Source organism: Epithele typhae (genome assembly GCF_022376455.1).
Source record: "Epithele typhae strain CBS 203.58 chromosome Unknown BXZ73scaffold_65, whole genome shotgun sequence".
In the NCBI taxonomy this organism is placed as follows: Eukaryota; Fungi; Basidiomycota; class Agaricomycetes; order Polyporales; family Epitheliaceae; genus Epithele; species Epithele typhae.
The window spans coordinates 65289-82562 of NW_025954256.1; the positions used below are offsets into that span (position 1 = coordinate 65289).

Below are 17274 nucleotides of genomic sequence, written 5' to 3' on the forward strand. Positions count from 1 at the left end.
CACTATGACCAAGCGCAAGGAACTGCCAGAGTCATCGAGCGACGACGAGGGTTACGTGGCGCCACGCGGCCCATCCAGCTCTCCTGACAAGCCTCTCGGAAGGTCCAGCGGAAAAAAGGCCGCAAGACGTGCGGAGGTACATATACCATTCTAGTTCTCCACTCATCACCACAACTTCCCGTCTTGCAGCCTGAGGAAGACAGTGAGAGCGAAGAGGAGCCCATAAGGGCGAAGGCACAACAAGGAATTAAAAAACCAAAGAAGAAGCTCCCGCCACCGTCTGAGGTATGTGTCCCATGTACAAGTGATCGCGTGCACACAGACAATGACGGTTGTTGGCCAAGACTAAAGGGCCCAAGAAGCCCAAGCGTACCGCCCCCGCGAAATCAGCCATAGAGGATGATATGGACACCGGCGACGTCAAAACAGGCGTGACTGCGACCGGAGAACGCTATATCGAACTGAGCAAGAAACGGAGGGCGACGGTCACAACCTTCAAAGGTACGCCCGTTTGCCCGTTTTCACGCGCTATCTATCCCACATTGCACTTCTATCCTAGGCGGAAAGTTCCTAGACATTCGGGAGTACTATGGGGACGAAGATGACTTGAAACCCGGCAAGAAAGGCATCTCTATAAACCGAGAGCAGGTGCGCGTGCCCTACCGCAGCACACCTTCCTTAACCTTGACCACATCGCGTGTTTCTAGTGGGAGACCCTCAAGAAGGGAGCGGCCGCTATCGATGCGTTCTTTGCCAAGCTCAACAAATGAACGTGGATGTTTAACTGGTCTATATTGACTCATGTATCTATGGACCGTGCATGTACAATAGAAGATAGTCTAATATGACTGCTGCGATATATTATGCGAGTCCAGCAGCAGCCTGGTGCGCACCTTGCAAGCCCCCAACCGTGAACAGACCGCGCATCCAGGCTTTCGCGGTAACAAGCCGCGCCCCCGTGTCTATCATCCACTCTGCGAACTCGATAGAACGATACATCCTCTCGTACCGCCTACATGAAGCAACACGAATTAGTACGGAGATGAGCGTATGAGAGAACGAAACGCACCACCACACCCAGAAATAATCCCATAACAAGCCGAGGGACATCGCCGACAGACCCTTGTGCTTGATCTCTGAGACTAGTCGCTGGCTCTCATCTACCCACACGGCAAACGTGCAGTACTTCGCCGTGATGAGGAATATCCGAATCTGCGCCCAATTATCAGCCTCTGCCCATCTCTCTGACCCTTGACGTGTCCACATACATTGGAATGCGTCGTCGCCAATGCTCGGTCCAAGCTCCTCGTCAAGTCGTTCAGCTTCAGCACCATCAGCACCCTCCGTGGTACCCTCCTCAGCACGTCGAACACCGACATCAGCAGCCCCTCGCGCTGCACGACCGCGTTCCGGATCGCCTCCATCTCCTCTTCCGTCTGCGCCGAGAGGTCGACTATGCTCCCTCCACGCCTGAACGACCCTTCGCTGTCGTCGTCGTCGCCAAATGCGCCCTCCAGCGCTGCACGACCGGTGATCGCGGCCTCGAACACGGCGTAGAGCTCTTCGTCGATGTTGCCCACCAGCATCGCGTACTTGCGCCGATCCGCGAGGGTTTCGGGCGACGCGGACGCGATGAGTGCAAGCCACCACTTGCTGTAGTTGATGCGCAGCGCGGGGTCGAGGTCAAAGTAAAGGCCGTGGTCGAGGAGGACGATCTCGAAGTTGTATGGGGACCCGGACCCCGGCGGTGCAGGCCGGATGAGAAGATTCCCTGAGAGACGGTCGTCAGCGACTACGTAGGGAGGACATCGGCCGCGCTACATGCGCTAGAGCATATGTACCTGGGTGCGGGTCCTGATGGAAAGTTGGTCAGTCTTGGCGAAGGGCAGAAACAAGGTTGGGGACTCACGGCATGGAACCACCCGTTGATGTGCACCATTTGGGAGAAGATGCGCGCGAGCTCAAGAGCGACCTTGTTCCGGTCGATGTTGTTCTCCGACAGGTAAACGAGGTCATCGACTCGCCCGCCCTGGATGTACTCCATCACGAGAATACGTTTCTGCGCCTCTATGACCTTAGCTGAGGCGAAGCGTAAGCTGTGTGCTGTATTGCACGAACGGGGTAAAACCACTCACGAATGTGCATGGAAGTGCGGACGTTCTCAAAGTCCGCGACCGCGCGCTCCGCGTTCAGCTTCTCGTGCACAAAGTCCATCTCCTTCGGCAGGTTCTCGCGCATCTCCTCGCCCAGCCACGTGAACTCAAAGTCCGGGAATATGTGCTTGATCCACCCTGCGACCGAATTCTGCCCTCGGCGCGCGACGCAGGAGTCATAGACGACATACCTAGCGACACCTCAACCATCTCCATGTCGATCTCGCAGAATTCTTCGAGGTGCGGGTGCTGCATCTTGACCGCGACGCGCTCCCCAGAGCCACGTAGTCGTCCGACATGCACTTGTGCCAGGCTCGCGACTCCAATTGGCCGTTCGTCGAACTCCGCAAAGTATTCGTGGATGGGCACGCCGATGTCATGTGTGAACATCTCGTCCAGTGCAGCATAGGGCGTCGGTTCGCACTGGTCTTGGAGAGGCCGCATGGTCGAGGTCCATTCACGGGGAAGGACTGCTCTTTGGCCAAGAACAGAGTCTGTCAAAAAAGGGCGAAGCTGAAAGGACACCAAGAAGAAACTCACATGGATGCCATATGCTGTCCGAGCTTGATGAATATGCCTGCGCTCGTTCATGAAGACATTGACCCGGGGAACAAGGTGGGTATATGCGCACCTCCATTCGCTAGCAGCGCCCTCAAGACCCTCTGCGCACTCCGCGTATGACATTCCGACACCGCGACCGCGCGGCCTTCTTCTGACGGATACGTCTTCACGAACGTCATTTTGTAGTCGACCGCACCAAGCACGGCGGCCTCTGCGCCAGAAAGACCATCATCCTCCGCCTGACGCGCTCCCCAAATGAGAGCGAAGGCGCACCTGCAATCCTCGAACATCGCACCACCGCGAGCGCTGTGTGCCGAAACGGCTGGTTGTAGTTGTACGCGAGCACGCCCGCGCCGCCGAGGATGAGCATCGACGTAGGCACCACTACCAGCCATGGGTTCTTCAGCTTCCGGAGTTGCGGTATAGATGGTGTGGGGGTTGATGAAGACGCCTCCGAGGAGTAATTACGGTACTTTTCATGATGGCCGGCTCTTGGTGAATGTGGGACGTGTCGAGACGGGGTGCGCGGGATGCGAGTGTGTTGGCGGAGACGAAGTGCGCTGCACCAGCGTGATGAGAACATGTAAGAGTTGGCTTAGGTGCGTGTGAAGCGAGTCATAGGGCCAGAGCCGACGAGCGGGCTGGCGGGAGTGGATGTAGTAGGAAGAGAGAAGGAGGCGAGAGGTGCGTCAGTCCCGTCGGCGGGGCCGGAGGGAGCCGGCCCGTTCGTACTCAACGCCCGGCGCTTGTGCATGTATTCCTGGCACCCGTACTAGTGTGAAGTGTAGAACCGGAGGTAGTTCACACGGTTTATAACCTGTTTATAACATGTATTATACCGACCTGTTAAGAAGGGGTCCAAGGGGGTCCTGTGTAGAACCTCGGCACCCTGTTAAGAACCGATTGGGTGAGTTATTTCAGCAGGTATCATGTGTGTGCAATCCCACAGACCATTTCTGCGCCTTCCAACGATTCTCGGCCGAAGGAGATCCCGGTAAGCCGGGAGGCCTGTCTGGCGGACGGACAGACGGACGGGGTCCCCTACGGAACATTTGCATCGCGTTGCCATCCAAATACCTCATATCTATCATTTTAGGGATGCATCGCATGTGATAGGCTTGGTCTATTCAACCTGCACGTCTGCGAGACAGCAATCTTCAAATTGCGGATGGATCTTGGAAACTAATAACAATACATATGAAAGCAAGTATGCATATACAACGTACACAATGCAGAACACACGGCATTATACCCGCACATCCACATTCGGCGCGAACTTGATCTCCCCACCCTTCCTGAGGTCCAACGCCGAGTCGTCCGTGCCCGGATATGATGAGAAACCAGACGTGGTGTTGCCCCCACTGAGCGCGGGCATAGACGAGATCGTCGTGTCCTGGCCTCCCCCTCGAAACGCATCGCGGAGAGGCTGTGGTCATGCCGCCGCGAGAACGTCGGCTCGGTAGGCGAGAGTCGAAATCAGAGGAGGTGATACCGAGCGTGGAGAGCACGATGATGATCGTGGGGACGATGCCCTGAAAGCGCGTATGTCAGCGTTACATCATGACGATGCCTAGGGAGTACTCACAGTCAGCTGGCGATGGGATCATACACAATGTAGAACGCGTTGCTGCCGATGAAGTAAGCGTGATCTCAACTACTAGCGCTGCGGAGTACACCATCGCGGACTCGATGATGAGCAGCAGCACACGGGTGTACCGGAATCGGCCCGTCATCGGGTTGTCCCCCGTCTCGCGGGTCATGAACCAGACCCGGGCAGCAACGAGGGTCGTAACCGTGACGTTCGTCGCCAGCGAGAGCCCGAACACTGAGCCATTCCAGCGCTGAAGGATCTGCAGGCGCGGCGGGCCAGTGAGAACGCTGATGGATGCAAGGCAAAGGGCTTACGTTTGCGAAGGCACTATGTATGCTCTTCGCTTCCGCGAAGATGATCGCTTGAGCGAATCCACAGACTAGGGCGCGCGCGTCAGCAGGCACGTTGACGAAATGATCACGAGAGCCAGCAACACCGACCTGCAGAGGCCACAATCATGAGCGCGGGCACGACACACACCTTCCAGTTGCCGCCCCATACGTGCCAGCACCTCCACACCTGGTGAATGCACTGTCAGAGAGAGATCCGCCATGGACCGGCACAGAGGGACTTACGACAATGCTATCGCCGAGAATAGAGTTGATGGAGTGGATTGTGACCTTGGCAACGTTTGGAGGGGTGGAGACGTCGGCGAAGTACGCCCCAGGGCCCCCCACTTCGTCTCTTAGGTCGATGAAACCGCGGATGAGGCGGTAGAAACCGAGCGAGACGTGGGTGGTCGAGAAGCAGAACATCAGCACGGCGACCCAGAAGATGATGGGTGAGATTTTGCGTGTGTGACGGAAGCGGAGAATGTAGATATATGCACTGAACAGACATATGTTGATCCCTGTGGGGAGAGAAGCGGGAACGTCAGCACTTCAAAACCCCGGATGGAGTGAACACGCGCACCGTAGAAGAGGGTCTCGAGCCAGATGGCGGTGAGGTACGCTTTGTCGAGGGGAATGAATCCTACGCTGGCCATGGCTTGGACTCGGAGGTGAGATGCAGGGGAGAGTTCGGGCCCGTCGAGGGTCGGCGATGGGCACGAGGCGGTTTATATACTTGGCGGAAAAACTAGCGCAAACGGGGAGAGTGCGGGTACCGAGAGCCCCAGCCGTGGAGCCAACCACAGCTGTGCATTGCGCCGTTCGCCTGCATGCACGGACAGTGCCTGTCCACCAGCATCAGCTTCTGGAGGAGCCAGAAGAGCTACCCACATGCGCGCTACAGCTGACAATGGAGTTGCTGTGGATTCGATGATGCGGCATCGTGATTGGCCTTGGGGTGGTCCGAGTGAGAACGGCACGGCATTGACAGCATCGGGGAAAGGTGCACTGCTGGCGCTTATCTCTTCCGACACAACTCGGAATCTTATCTACACAACTGATCGACTTTCGCGGCTTTCGCGCCCGGGGTCCGCAAGTACTGCTGAAGGTCGGGCCAGGATGACCTCGTCTTGACCACAGAGTGCAGAGCAAAGCGTCCTCCGTCTACCGACCCACGTGTCATACAACCACCATGTGTGTGCGCCGACAGCGAAGCTGATTGCATTCACTGCACACCGCGCCCAAGATGATCTGCACGCCCACTGAGTACTGAGTATTGAACGGCGTGTATGCGCGCTCTCCACATTGGGGCCCATCGTGATCCCCTCCATCTGTATCCCTCTGTTCTCCCACAGGTGTCGATCTTTCTACGTCCAGGAAAGAGATGTCGCCGGAGAGAAGACATACCGGTGCGCATGCGGACCTCGGTACTTATACGGCACACTTGCCATCACATTTGAGCGTTGAGCGTTGGAGCCAAGTCCTGTGCACCAGTGTGCAAGTGCTGTGCACTACTTCGACGGTGGGGCGATGGTGAAATGAGGAGCCGGCCTACGTCACGGGTTCCAGGTTCCACGAGGAGGGACAAGTGACTGTGGATCTGAAGGACGAACGGCTTGTGTAGTGCAGCGCTCTGTGCTGGAAGATCTGCACTCTTCCTGTTCAAGTGGGCATACCACCAAATGAAACCAAGCAAAAAACATCCAGAGTTGCATTGAGCCGTAGATACACACTGTACACCCCATCCAAATAGAACCAATAACAATAGAGCAGCGCCTTCATATATCGAACCGACGCACCTGCACCCCGCCCGCCCCCGCGCTCACGATCCGTCGATCATCAAACAGCACCGCGCCCCGCGTCCCCTGCAGCAACCGCGCGCGCACGCCCTCCCACACCGCCGCCCTCGCCCCGTCCTCCTCGTCCGGCCCGACATCCGCGATCCCCGCGCCGACCTCGGTCCCCGTCCCGCCCTCGAGGTCCCACACCCACACACTGCCGTTCACCCCGAGGCTCACGCACCGGCCGTCAGCGAGCGCGAGCCCGCACACGGGCCCCGTCTGTCCATGCAGCGTGCGCACGAACGTGATCTTGGGCGCCGCGGACGTCGAGCCCGAAGCCGGGAGGTGGAGGCGGTACAGCTGCAGGCCCGACGCCGAGTGCAAGGTCACCGCAGACGCACTAGAGTCCTCCTGCCCCGTCGCGCCATTCGACAGCACGAGAGGCGTGGCCTCCACCCCGGGGAGATGCTGCCCCGGGGCGAGGACGACCCACTTGCCGTCGGTCTGCAGGTCCGCGACGCGCGCGACCTTGCGGCCCCACTGCTCGCGCATGGTGCGCAGGCGGTGCTCGTCGAGCCAGCCCTGTGGGACGTCGACGGCGCGCGTCGTGCGCGTGCTCGTGACCCGCATCCTGTCTGGGCCGGAAGAGGGGAAGATGAGCTCTGTTGCGCCGACAGACCAGTGCGCCGGGTAGACGGGCACGGCGTAGGCGAGGACGACCTTGTAAGTGTTCGGGGTGGGGACGGAGAGCACGAGGGAGCTTGGTGGGTAGGAGGTGTATGAGGAGAGTGTCTGCTGGTGGGTGACGCTGTTCATCGACAGCTCATAGATGGAAAGGTGGAAGGAGCGGGAAAGGGTGACGAGGAAGGGGTGGTGGTAGACCGCCTGTATGATCGAGGTTGTGCGCGGGCCCGGGTTCGAGGGGATGTATGTAAAGACGCGGCGGGACTGCGACGGACTCTGGTGGTCGAAGCTGAAGAGTGCGAACTCGCCCGACGATAAGAAGGCGATGAATCGGCCCGTGTGCCCTTCTGGTGGTGACTGGTCCAGAACAAGGGATGTGATGCGCACTGGACCGTTCGGCCGCTGGGATGGACACGGGAGGGTGTGATGAATGTGTACAGGGGAAGAAAGGACGATCCTCGGAGTCTCGCTGAGAGTGGAAGCAGCGGCGATAGTGACATTTCCGGTCAAAAGCAAACTGGTCTCATTGAGGTCGCTCGTATGGGTCGGGATGCCTTCATCTTCATCCACGTCGAGATGCTCAACAGAGCAGCGGCCTGGGTTACGTCTGAGCCGCATGAAACGAGTGAAGAGGGGAAGAGAGACACCTGTCCGCCAATTTGAGCTGATCCTGAACATCCACTTCCAATCCTTTAAACTCTCCGAATCGGCCTTGGCTCTCCCCGGAAGAGGCCTCATCTCTCGGCCGTCTTCCCTTCCAATAAATCCTCTCACTCCACGAAGGCGCATTCGGCCATACTCGCGGATGTACAGGGACTTCCACAGCTGGACGGTCGAGGAAGCTCAATGTTCGCTGCCCACAGAGACCATCAAGGATTTCCGAGATGTACCTGGTTGTCGAGAGAAAGGCGCGACCAGTTTCTGTTCGTCCGTTGGATAGCGCAGAGGTCCGAGGACGAGAGGTAGGAGAAGATGACGAGGATGATCTCGTCGAAGAGGAGAGTGTCAAAAGTCGAATGCGGCCGATGGTCACTGAGCGGATGTCGTTGGGCTGTGAGGTCGTGCGATCGCTTCGCAGGAGGCAGCGGCGCCGGAGACAGCGCACGCTTTGACATGGTGAGTGGGTGGTGGAGAGGGAGAGATATATATAAGCCGCCTGCGTAGAATTCAATGCTACAGTTCCGGCGATGATGCAACAAACGCCCGCGGCTGGAGTGGCGGCAAAGCGCTCAGTCGAAGTGCCACGGCGCCCGCGCTAGGTTCAGGTTTACTTCTTGGCATGCATTCGAAGTCTCCCTTTTATGACTGCCCTGTCCGCCATGTATGCGCAAGATGCACACAAGAAGATTTGGCAGCAGTAAGTGACGCGCAGCTGAGTTCATCGTATTATCCCAATTTACTCATTGAGGATGCTACGCCTCTTTCGTCTTCCCGTTAACAGCAGTACTGTTGTCGTCTTGTCCATCTCAATCCACATAGCGGCGGAAGAAACGCGTCAAATATCGACTTCACCCTTCGCGCGTGAACGGGGGCAATTCCGACACAGAACTCGATCGCCACGTCGTGTTGCGTCACTAGCTACTTTTCCTTGCTAAAGTTCCCCTCCAGGCGCCCACCGTCGGTCTCGTTCACGTCGATCGACTTCAGCCTGGGCTCGACTTCTCAAGTACAATCATGCGCATGTGAAGTCGTTAGGGGGCGGCCACTGGACCGTTGAATCGGGTCCCACGCGTTGGGATCGCCGAGTCCGGAGCGGCTCGGCAACGACAGGAGCGTTTGGTAGGCTCAAGTACCAGACATCAACGCTTTCAACGAACACAATTATTGCGACGCAAATTTAGTCTCGCATTGGAGATTGTAGCCTGACCGCGTCTTACTCGGGGGCGGTTGGGGCACCCCTGGAGAAGCACACGAGCGACAGGAGGCGGGAACCGGTTGGCTAAAACTTTGCGAGCCGGCGGCGCCGGCGACCTAGTCTCCCCTAGCCCATAGCGGCGAACCATCGCGGTCCCTATTCTTCGACTCGATCCAGATTTTGGGGCGCAGCCTCAGTGGCACAGCACTCTTCGTTTTCTAGCTGGACGTATGGCGCAGGAGTACGTCGGGGACGATCTTTTCGTCGCCTGCAGCAAGGGTGCGTTTTCTCTGTCTAAAGCTCCGGATCGCGCCTGGAGCTATTTCCATGTAGGATTATCATGTATGGCAGCACGATCTGACCGAAGGCTCGGACTGACGCAAACAGGGGCAACGTGGCCGAGAGTCTGGGCAACCAAATCCGAGCCCCGATGCAGCGAGGTGCGTCACGGGCTCTCAAAAACAACCTATCTGCCACGATAGATGGGTCATGGCTTGCTAGCTGATCGTTTCTACGGCGCGACGTACAAATACAGTGCTATTTTCGATTCGATGTGGAGTCCCAGCACCCGCCGTCCCATCCCCCGCTTTGTCTGCTCATCTCTGGCTTTCTCCTTTAAACAAACGTGGACGCGATGTACACCCCATCGCGTGCCTCCCTCACCGGCACGCACGAAGCCCTGCTTCTCCCGCGCGGCCCCCAGGTTGGCGATGAACGTGCTCGTCACGCAAGTGTCGTATCGTTCCTCGCTGGTATCCTGATTGCAGGAGTGTAAGTTTTCCACGCGCTCTATGTTGATGAACTTGCTGATCGCTTCCATTTAACCAGGCTTTATGGTCTCGTGATCTCCTCCGTGAGAGCGTATTACTTGCGCAATTCTTCGGGCGATCGATGGTTGAAGGGACTGGTAATAGCATTTCGACACGTTCACGAATTACACTCTCATTTCGTGCACCACCAGGTTGGCCTATGTACCTTGCTACTTTTCTTCAACTTGCCCATTATGATTCATGAGATCTATTTCCTCATCCAAGTCAACTTCAACACACTCGGCCTCGCGGTTCCTTGGTACGTCGTTTCCTCCGGCTGCAATGCTTGAGTACGTCTAATACCCGTCCTTCAGGGATATCGACGTAAGCACCAGGATCGTTCGAGACTCTCAGCTACTTGGCCAACATTGCAGACGTCTAGTTCGCACCCATATTTAACACGATTGTTGTGTTCCTCGTGCGACTGTAAATACAATCTCTTCGCTTTCCATTAACAACCTCATACTCATTTCGTCCCCAGAGTCTTCATACGGAGGCTTTGGAAATGTGCGCCTTCGAGATTTTTATTATCCCTCCCTCCGTGACACTCACCCACGACGACTCGACAGTCTCTATGAATGTAGGAAGGGGCTATGCACGCTGGCTTTCTTTCACTGGATTGGCCATCACGGTGAGCGTTCTGTGGCGAGTATCGATGATATTCGGATCGGCCTCAATCCCTATGTAGTTCATCGTCACTATCTCCGCCTTATGTGAGTGACTGCCCTGCGTCGGGTCTCTGATTCAAGGCTCACATACTTTTTGCACCGTATAGGGACCAACGTCAGTGAGTAGAAGATTCCATGTGATACATTTTATCCTAGTCAACAGGGCTCTTCTAGCCATGATGATCCTTTCCCAGTAAGCTCCCGTCCTGGGTATTTCAACAATCCTGCATGTTAAGACGACACCAGCCTCGTTTCGGGCTCCAAGACCGGCTCCACCAACGTCACCTCGACTATCGCTGTATGTTCATCTGTCCATTGGAGTACATAATCACACTTGAAGTGCTGACTGTCTCGCTAATACACAGTCGCTCAGCATCGCGTCGTTCTCGTGCGGCTTCATCTCGGATTTCTTCTTCACCGCCATGTTGTGCGCGTGGCTTCATAGGTCGCGCACGGGCATCACCAGGTGCAGACTTTGAAGGTCTAGGCAGTAGAACTTGGCTGAACGCACCAATCGTAGCACGGACTCCACCATCACTATTTTAATTTCCTACACCATCGAGGCCGGTATGTCCCTTCTCAGCCCCTCATAGATGTTCGTAAGCTTATCACACTTGCGCGTCAGCTATGATACCTGCGTGCGTCCAGCAACAACCTTCCTGGACCAATACTAACCTCTCTTCCAGCATGTGCGACACTATTGGAATCATTATGGTGCGTACAACTACTTGGCGTCCCACCATCACGCCCTAATACACCGGTCTCAGTTTATATGCCGACCCGGAATGAATATCTACATCCCCTTCTTCATGCAAATGGGCCCTCGTGCGTCCCCCACTTCGCGGTCCAATGGCGCTACGCACTGACCTCCGCTACAGTGTACTTCCTCTCTCTTCTCGCCTCGTGCGCACCAGCGGGCCTCTTTCTGCTGCCGCTGCCTCCACTGATTTGCGTCCTTGTCTTAGGCTCAACTCCCGCCGGGACCTCTCGAGGCGGATCAACGAACCAGGCTCCGACGTGCTTACCGACGACACCCTCTCTCACCCGACTTGCAACATCCACTTCGCGTCCCCGACGACGTACGAGCTCGCCTCGGTCAAGCACGCGGGCAGCGCCTCGGAGGGCGACACCCCCGAGTTCGCCCTCGTCGGCCCTGGCGCCCGCTGCAAGGTGAGTGCGCCCGGCGCGCGCGCCTGGGTGCTTTGGGCGGCGTTCGCTGACCGTTCTGCATTCCTTTCATTTCTGCCCCTTTTCCCCTCCCCCCTCTCCCTTGCGCGGTGCAGGACGTGGCCGTCGGGGCGTCCGTGAGCGACCCTGACTGTAATCGAGACGCGTGGACGATCGGCGACGCGTCTCGTGGTCGCCACGTCGAGGCCGTGCATGAGCGGAGGACTCTGGCTTCGGACGGGTCCCGTACGGAGATCGGTTCACAGTGAACGGGGCGTCGCGCCCGGTTTCTTTCTGTTGTCCCTCATGCGACGGGATCGTAGATACGGGGGGCTTCGAGGACTAACACGGAATCCAGAAATGGGAGCTCAGGACCCTGAAAACGGTGCTTCCAAGAAGGATGTACCGATTATACCTGTATGTGTGCTGACCATGTACAGCGGGATGTATCCGGAATGCCAGTCAAACCACAGTCTTGACCGATATTTGTAGTAGTGCATCGTCGTATTCAGCTCTTCCGCTGATTAATGGTTGTGAGGTTGAACGGGCACGCAATAATTCCACCGCGAGGGCTGATACTCCCCAGAGGCTTTAGAGAGGCTTTCAGAGAGCGTAGGACTGTGCGGATCATGCCCGCCTGGTAGTAAATAGTCAGCGGTTCGGCGGTAGCAGTCGTCGAGGCGCCGGGCGTCCCCCGGCGTCGGGCTTTGCCTTGGCCAATCACCGCGCGCTCCCACGGGCGACAGCCGCCCGTTTGTTCGCCGATCTTGTCGCGAAACGCTCTGTATAGATGGCTTATAAATCTCTCTCACTCAAACCACCTCCTCCGCCTACGCTTTCCAGACGGTAGACGCCCCTTTTTTGCTTCTCCAGAGTATCCCGATGGCGGAGAGATGACCAGCTCAGAGTCCACACTCCGCCTTCGTCAGCGGAGGCCGACGGTGTATAAATGCGCCATCCTCCCAGCTCTGCCATTACAACCCGACAGTACACCCCCTACTACCTAACCATGTCTACACCCACCACCCAGAAGGCTTTCCACTTCACTGAGGTTCCTCCTCAGGGCAAGTTCGCCATCGCCGAAAGGCCGGTGCCTACACCGGGTGACGGCGAGGTCCTCGTCCGCGTCGAGGCCGCCGCACTCAACCCCATCGATTGGAAGCTCACGAGCTCCCCTGAATTCGCCAAAATGATGGGCATCTTCCCCCTCCCCCTCGGCACGGACGGAGCGGGCGTCGTCGAGGCTGTCGGCTCCGGCGTCACCACCCTATCCAAAGGCGACAAGATGTACGTGCTCTTCCGCGACTCCAGCTTCTCAGAAATGCTTATAGTCTCGCTACCAGCGTCTTCCAAGGTTGGTTCGCTCCGGACAAGGCTACCTTCCAGCAGTACGCGATTGTCAACCCCGCCTTCGCAGCCAAGGTGCGTACCGCCTCCTCATGATCCCCGTTCTTGGTCTGACAGATGAGTCCTGGCGCTCAGATTCCAGCGAACATCTCCCTGGACCAAGCCGCGTCCCTCCCGCTCGGCCTCATGACCGTCCTTCTTGGCCTGTACTCTCCTGCGTCCACGAACTCGCTCAACCTCCCCCCCTTCTGGGCGACGGGCCCCTCCGCCTCCGCCGGCACCCCCGCGCTCATCCTCGGCGGCGCGTCCTCGGTCGGCCAGTACGCCATCCAAGCCGCCAAGCTCGCAGGCCACAGCCCGATCATCACGACCGCGTCCCCGCGCAACACCTCGCTGCTCACCTCGCTCGGGGCGACGCACGTCCTCGACCGCTCGCTCTCCGTCGACGCCCTCGTCGCCGCGATCAAGGGCGCGCTCGGCGGGAAGCCGCTCTTGTTCGCGTACGACGCGATCACGTACGCGGACACGCAGGCGGTCGCCGTCCGCGCGCTCGCGCCCGAGGGCAAGCTCGTGATCGTGAACGCGGTGCCGATGAGCGAGGAGGACACGAAGGCCGCCGAGGGGAAGACGGTCGTGATGACGCAGGGGAACGTGAACGTGCCGTTCCACAACGCCGTCGGCGCGGAGATCTTTGCGCAGCTGAGTGGCTGGCTCGAGAAGGGCGATATCAAGGTGGGTTGTTCATTCCACGCCCACTGCGCGTTCACGGAGAGCTGACGTGTGTGACTGCTGCAGCCTAACAGCGTAGAAGTGCTTCCTAAGGGTCTGGCGGGCATCCAGGACGGATTGAAGCGCATGGAGGAGAACAAGGTCAGCGCCGTGAAGCTCATCGCGCACCCGCAAGAAATGCCGTGAAGACACAGGGCTTAGATAACACACGGCTCCCTTTGTACGACTATATGCTGTAGAATTAAATTGAAAGACTGTCTTCCTCCGGTGAAGTCACAAGCGAGACATGAACATTATCTTCTCTTTCCCACCTCTTCCCTTCAAGCTTTCCCTTCCTCGTCCTCTCGTCAACTGAGGCCGATATGCCAGGTCTTTCGCACCCCTGCGGAATCGAAGTGAAACCCATTGTCCGTCCACTGTAGAGGTTATGACAACGAGGAACGTGGCTCATTACCCGACTCCATTTGTCACCTGTGGATAGTACATGTGATTCTGTTGGTACACTTCAGAGAGTTCAGGATCGCTCGCCGAAAGCTAGAACAGCCCAGCCAGCTCCTCCAGCGAGTGGATAACTAGGTCCACTTCTCCACCTTCATCCTTACTCTTGATATTGTCCTTGTCTTCCTCAAGGTCGTCGGTCGCGCGGGGGATGTAGACAGTCTTCATGCCCTCCTTCGCGGCCACGCGGGGGTCCCACAAGTGCGCGGCAACCATGACGCACTTCTCTGCGGGCACTTCGAGGTGATAGATTGCGCCTTGATATACCTTCGGGTCCCTGCGTGGACAGCGGGATGTCAGTCGGTGCTCTACATACAAAGAAGGGACAGCTCACGGCTTGCAGGTCCCGAAGAGGTTGACGGAAAAGATGGCGTCCCATGCGAGGTCGGCGTTCTTCGCCTGTGCGTGTCGCTTCGTAGGCACCAACACGCAGACGGGAGTGTATGATACCTACCAGCTCGATGAGAAACCGCATGTTCCCGTTGGACAGCGCCACCGCCATCGCATGCTCTTTGAGAGCACAGATCCCGGCAGACGAATCCGGCCAACCTAAGCAGAACGCAGGTCAGAGAGTGTGCGGCATTCAGCGTCAGCGTCACTGACTGACCTTTGGCTTGGTGCCAAGACATAACCAGGCGGTGTCGCTGCTCTTGATTCCAGGAGTCGCTGAGGTGTTTGAAGCGAGGGGCTTCTAGCAGGGCGGCCAGTGTCTGAGGCAAGCACTGATATGAGGAAGGTGCGCAAGGTATTCGGGATGGGAGCACGCACCTGCGCGTGGATCACGTCCATGCTGGAATTGCCCTCTCCTCCATCTGCGATGCGGCGACTGCAGGAGGCGTTCAGAGGAGACCCCGTGCGCGCGGTGAGCGCACCGAAGCTCACGCTTGAGCGAAGTAAGCGTTGCGCCACTCATGGGCGAACGCGCTCCAGTCTGCCGTGGACAGTTAAGACGCACACATATATGCGGTTTAGGACGGTGGATATGTACCCTCCGTACTTCCGCCAGGAGCCGCTGACTTGAGGGCTTCCACGATGTTGCTGTGCCAGTCGATCACGGTGCCAAAGACATCGAAGACGAACGCCTCAGCACCGTCGAGAGGACCGCCTACTACGGGCATAGTGAGCGCAACAGCAGACCTGCGGAGGCGTTGGATAGTCCATGAGAGGGCTGAGTAAGGGAGGGATGCGCTGGGAAAGAGAATTCCGGAGCTGCAAGCGCGGTGGCAACTTGCCTCAGATCCACCATGGCCCCCTCTCGCGGTCCCCCAACCACACCCCGCATCCTTCACAAAACGCTCTCCAGTCACAAAGGGCCCGTTAACGTCGCACGGTACGCTAAAGGGAGCGCCAAGTACGTGCTTTCTGGCGGGCAAGATCGCACCGTCCGGCTGTGGAACCCAGACGCGGGCACGGAGATCAAGTCGTATTCTGCCCACGGCTACGAGATCCTCTCTATCACGGTGTGCGTACTTGACTATCTCGCTGCGTGCTACACCACTTACGGCGCTCCCAGTGCACATGATAACAGCCGTTTCGCGTCGTCTGGGGGGGACAGGCAGGTGTTCCTCTGGGACGTCATGACGGGGCAGACGATACGAAGGATACCGGGTCATATGGGCAAGATATATGCAGTCGAATTCAATGAGGACGCGAGCGTGCTGGCTAGCGGTGAGTCCTGCTTGCTTCCTGCGCATGCGGGAAAGGCCTGAAATGCTCAGGCACTTGAAGGCTCGTACGACTCAACCGTCAAGCTATGGGACCTCAAGTGCGTGTCTGCGCTGGATTTGTGCGCCTCGAGGTGACTGTGGCTCATCGCTCCGTGCTAGGTCTCAAAACCGACAGGCCATCCAAACGCTCGAAGATGCGCGCGACACCGTCCAGACCCTACACGTCGGGCATCACTACATCCTGACCGGCTCTGTGGACGGGCACGTTCGCGCGTACGACCTGCGAATGGGAGAGCTACGGACCGACTTCATAGGCCGTGCGTACAGATAATTTTCTACCCTGTATCCGCATCTCATACGCGACGTCAGAGCCCGTCACGTCCGTGGTTCCCTCACAAGACAGCCAAACGTATCTAGTGACGACCATCGACGGCCATGTCCGTCTGATGGACATGTCTACGGGCAAGATGTTGAACGACTTCAAGGGCCATGCGAGCGAGTCATACCGCATCCGGTCCTGCTTTGGGCATGGGGAGGCGACGGTGATCTGTGGAGACGAAGGGGGCGCTGTGTGGGCATGGGACTTGGTGGACGTGCGTCTTCCTCCGTATATGCTCCTGTGACGGCGGCTCAAATTCATCCCCCGCAGGCTTCACCACTGCAGCCCAACCCTCCTCCTCAGGTACACAAGAAGGTGATAACGTGGGTCGAGCATCATCCAGTCGAGGTGGGAGAACTCGTCACGGCAAGCGCGGACGGGACGGTTAAGGTGTGGCGAAGTGCGTCATAGCTACCGGGTGTAAAGCCGTCCTGTGCCGTGTTATCCGTATCTCTCTCCACATATACGTTATGTGATATCCCGACGCCGGACCAAGGGTGCTCAAGTACGACCTGGACGTGACTAGTGACTTCTGAGAGGGCAGAGTGCCACGCGTAAGCGCACCATTCGCAGTTAGCACGCCTCCCTAATCGTTCGCTGCATACAAGCTGATCTTTGTAAATTCCTGTAATGTGTTCGTATGGGTGATCTCTTCACGCGCTTCCAGTCACTGTCCGTTCTGTGACCACAGTTCTCGTACCATGAGTGCCTGTCTTCATATCGGGTACGGTCAAGGATGCGGACGGGTTCCTGTGGTTACAACTATCAGTGAGCTCATGCTTCCAGTTCAGTGCGGTATTCCTGTCGCACGATTGTGGGTGTTTCGTCATGACCTCCCTAGCATCTGCATTGAGATAGGAACATTAGATCCCCCCCTGTCTACTAAAAGATCCTCTCGTGATTAGAACCGCCCAACACGAGGGAGCAGGGCGACCGCGAATACGATGCGTCAGTACCGCAACGTGGCCTGCAGATATCACGATCAACGTAGTAGTCAACTTCAATTGGGCTGATGCGGACAAGACGTCAACATCGGTTTCTTCCTCTTCCTCCTCC

At 57.6% G+C, this 17274-nt stretch overlaps 7 protein-coding genes across 7 annotated transcripts; 4 read left to right on the forward strand and 3 right to left on the reverse strand.

The window, feature by feature from the left end:
• Positions 1-4: 4 nt before the first annotated feature.
• BXZ73DRAFT_105402 (transcriptional Coactivator p15-domain-containing protein) lies at positions 5-770 on the forward strand (the record flags this gene model as incomplete). Its single annotated transcript, XM_048016237.1, has 5 exons — positions 5-136; positions 190-285; positions 345-501; positions 560-648; positions 708-770. The coding sequence occupies 5 exons, from the start codon at positions 5-7 to the stop codon at positions 768-770; spliced, it is 537 nt and encodes a 178-aa protein (XP_047873717.1).
• A 91-nt stretch (positions 771-861) lies between these two features.
• Positions 862-3297, reverse strand: BXZ73DRAFT_53171 (ABC1-domain-containing protein; the record flags this gene model as incomplete). The annotated part of the gene is made up of 9 exons (XM_048020955.1): positions 862-1012; positions 1070-1212; positions 1269-1771; positions 1894-2079; positions 2136-2291; positions 2345-2628; positions 2694-2730; positions 2785-2925; positions 2988-3297. The coding sequence occupies 9 exons, from the start codon at positions 3295-3297 to the stop codon at positions 862-864; spliced, it is 1911 nt and encodes a 636-aa protein (XP_047873718.1).
• A 3115-nt stretch (positions 3298-6412) lies between these two features.
• Positions 6413-8214, reverse strand: BXZ73DRAFT_53172 (uncharacterized protein; the record flags this gene model as incomplete). Its single annotated transcript, XM_048020956.1, has 3 exons — positions 6413-7695; positions 7747-7924; positions 7990-8214. The coding sequence occupies 3 exons, from the start codon at positions 8212-8214 to the stop codon at positions 6413-6415; spliced, it is 1686 nt and encodes a 561-aa protein (XP_047873719.1).
• A 1374-nt stretch (positions 8215-9588) lies between these two features.
• BXZ73DRAFT_80724 (uncharacterized protein) lies at positions 9589-11867 on the forward strand (the record flags this gene model as incomplete). The annotated part of the gene is made up of 17 exons (XM_048023333.1): positions 9589-9725; positions 9783-9915; positions 9989-10022; positions 10078-10087; positions 10245-10270; positions 10333-10394; positions 10452-10476; positions 10539-10550; positions 10588-10624; positions 10678-10729; positions 10797-10858; positions 10952-10998; positions 11057-11145; positions 11199-11256; positions 11310-11334; positions 11397-11601; positions 11715-11867. The coding sequence occupies 17 exons, from the start codon at positions 9589-9591 to the stop codon at positions 11865-11867; spliced, it is 1167 nt and encodes a 388-aa protein (XP_047873720.1).
• Positions 11868-12607: 740 nt separating this feature from the next.
• On the forward strand, positions 12608-13860 carry BXZ73DRAFT_92311 (GroES-like protein; the record flags this gene model as incomplete). Its single annotated transcript, XM_048026322.1, has 4 exons — positions 12608-12885; positions 12942-13020; positions 13081-13677; positions 13741-13860. 4 exons carry the CDS (start codon positions 12608-12610, stop codon positions 13858-13860), a joined length of 1074 nt encoding a protein of 357 aa, XP_047873721.1.
• Positions 13861-14208: 348 nt separating this feature from the next.
• Positions 14209-15290, reverse strand: BXZ73DRAFT_92312 (haloacid dehalogenase; the record flags this gene model as incomplete). Its single annotated transcript, XM_048026323.1, has 7 exons — positions 14209-14449; positions 14507-14571; positions 14627-14721; positions 14780-14882; positions 14941-14998; positions 15055-15103; positions 15161-15290. 7 exons carry the CDS (start codon positions 15288-15290, stop codon positions 14209-14211), a joined length of 741 nt encoding a protein of 246 aa, XP_047873722.1.
• Positions 15291-15416: 126 nt separating this feature from the next.
• Positions 15417-16629, forward strand: BXZ73DRAFT_53250 (nuclear mRNA splicing protein; the record flags this gene model as incomplete). Its single annotated transcript, XM_048020966.1, has 6 exons — positions 15417-15634; positions 15686-15840; positions 15901-15937; positions 15999-16156; positions 16209-16432; positions 16489-16629. The coding sequence occupies 6 exons, from the start codon at positions 15417-15419 to the stop codon at positions 16627-16629; spliced, it is 933 nt and encodes a 310-aa protein (XP_047873723.1).
• Between the last annotated feature and the right edge of the window lie 645 nt (positions 16630-17274).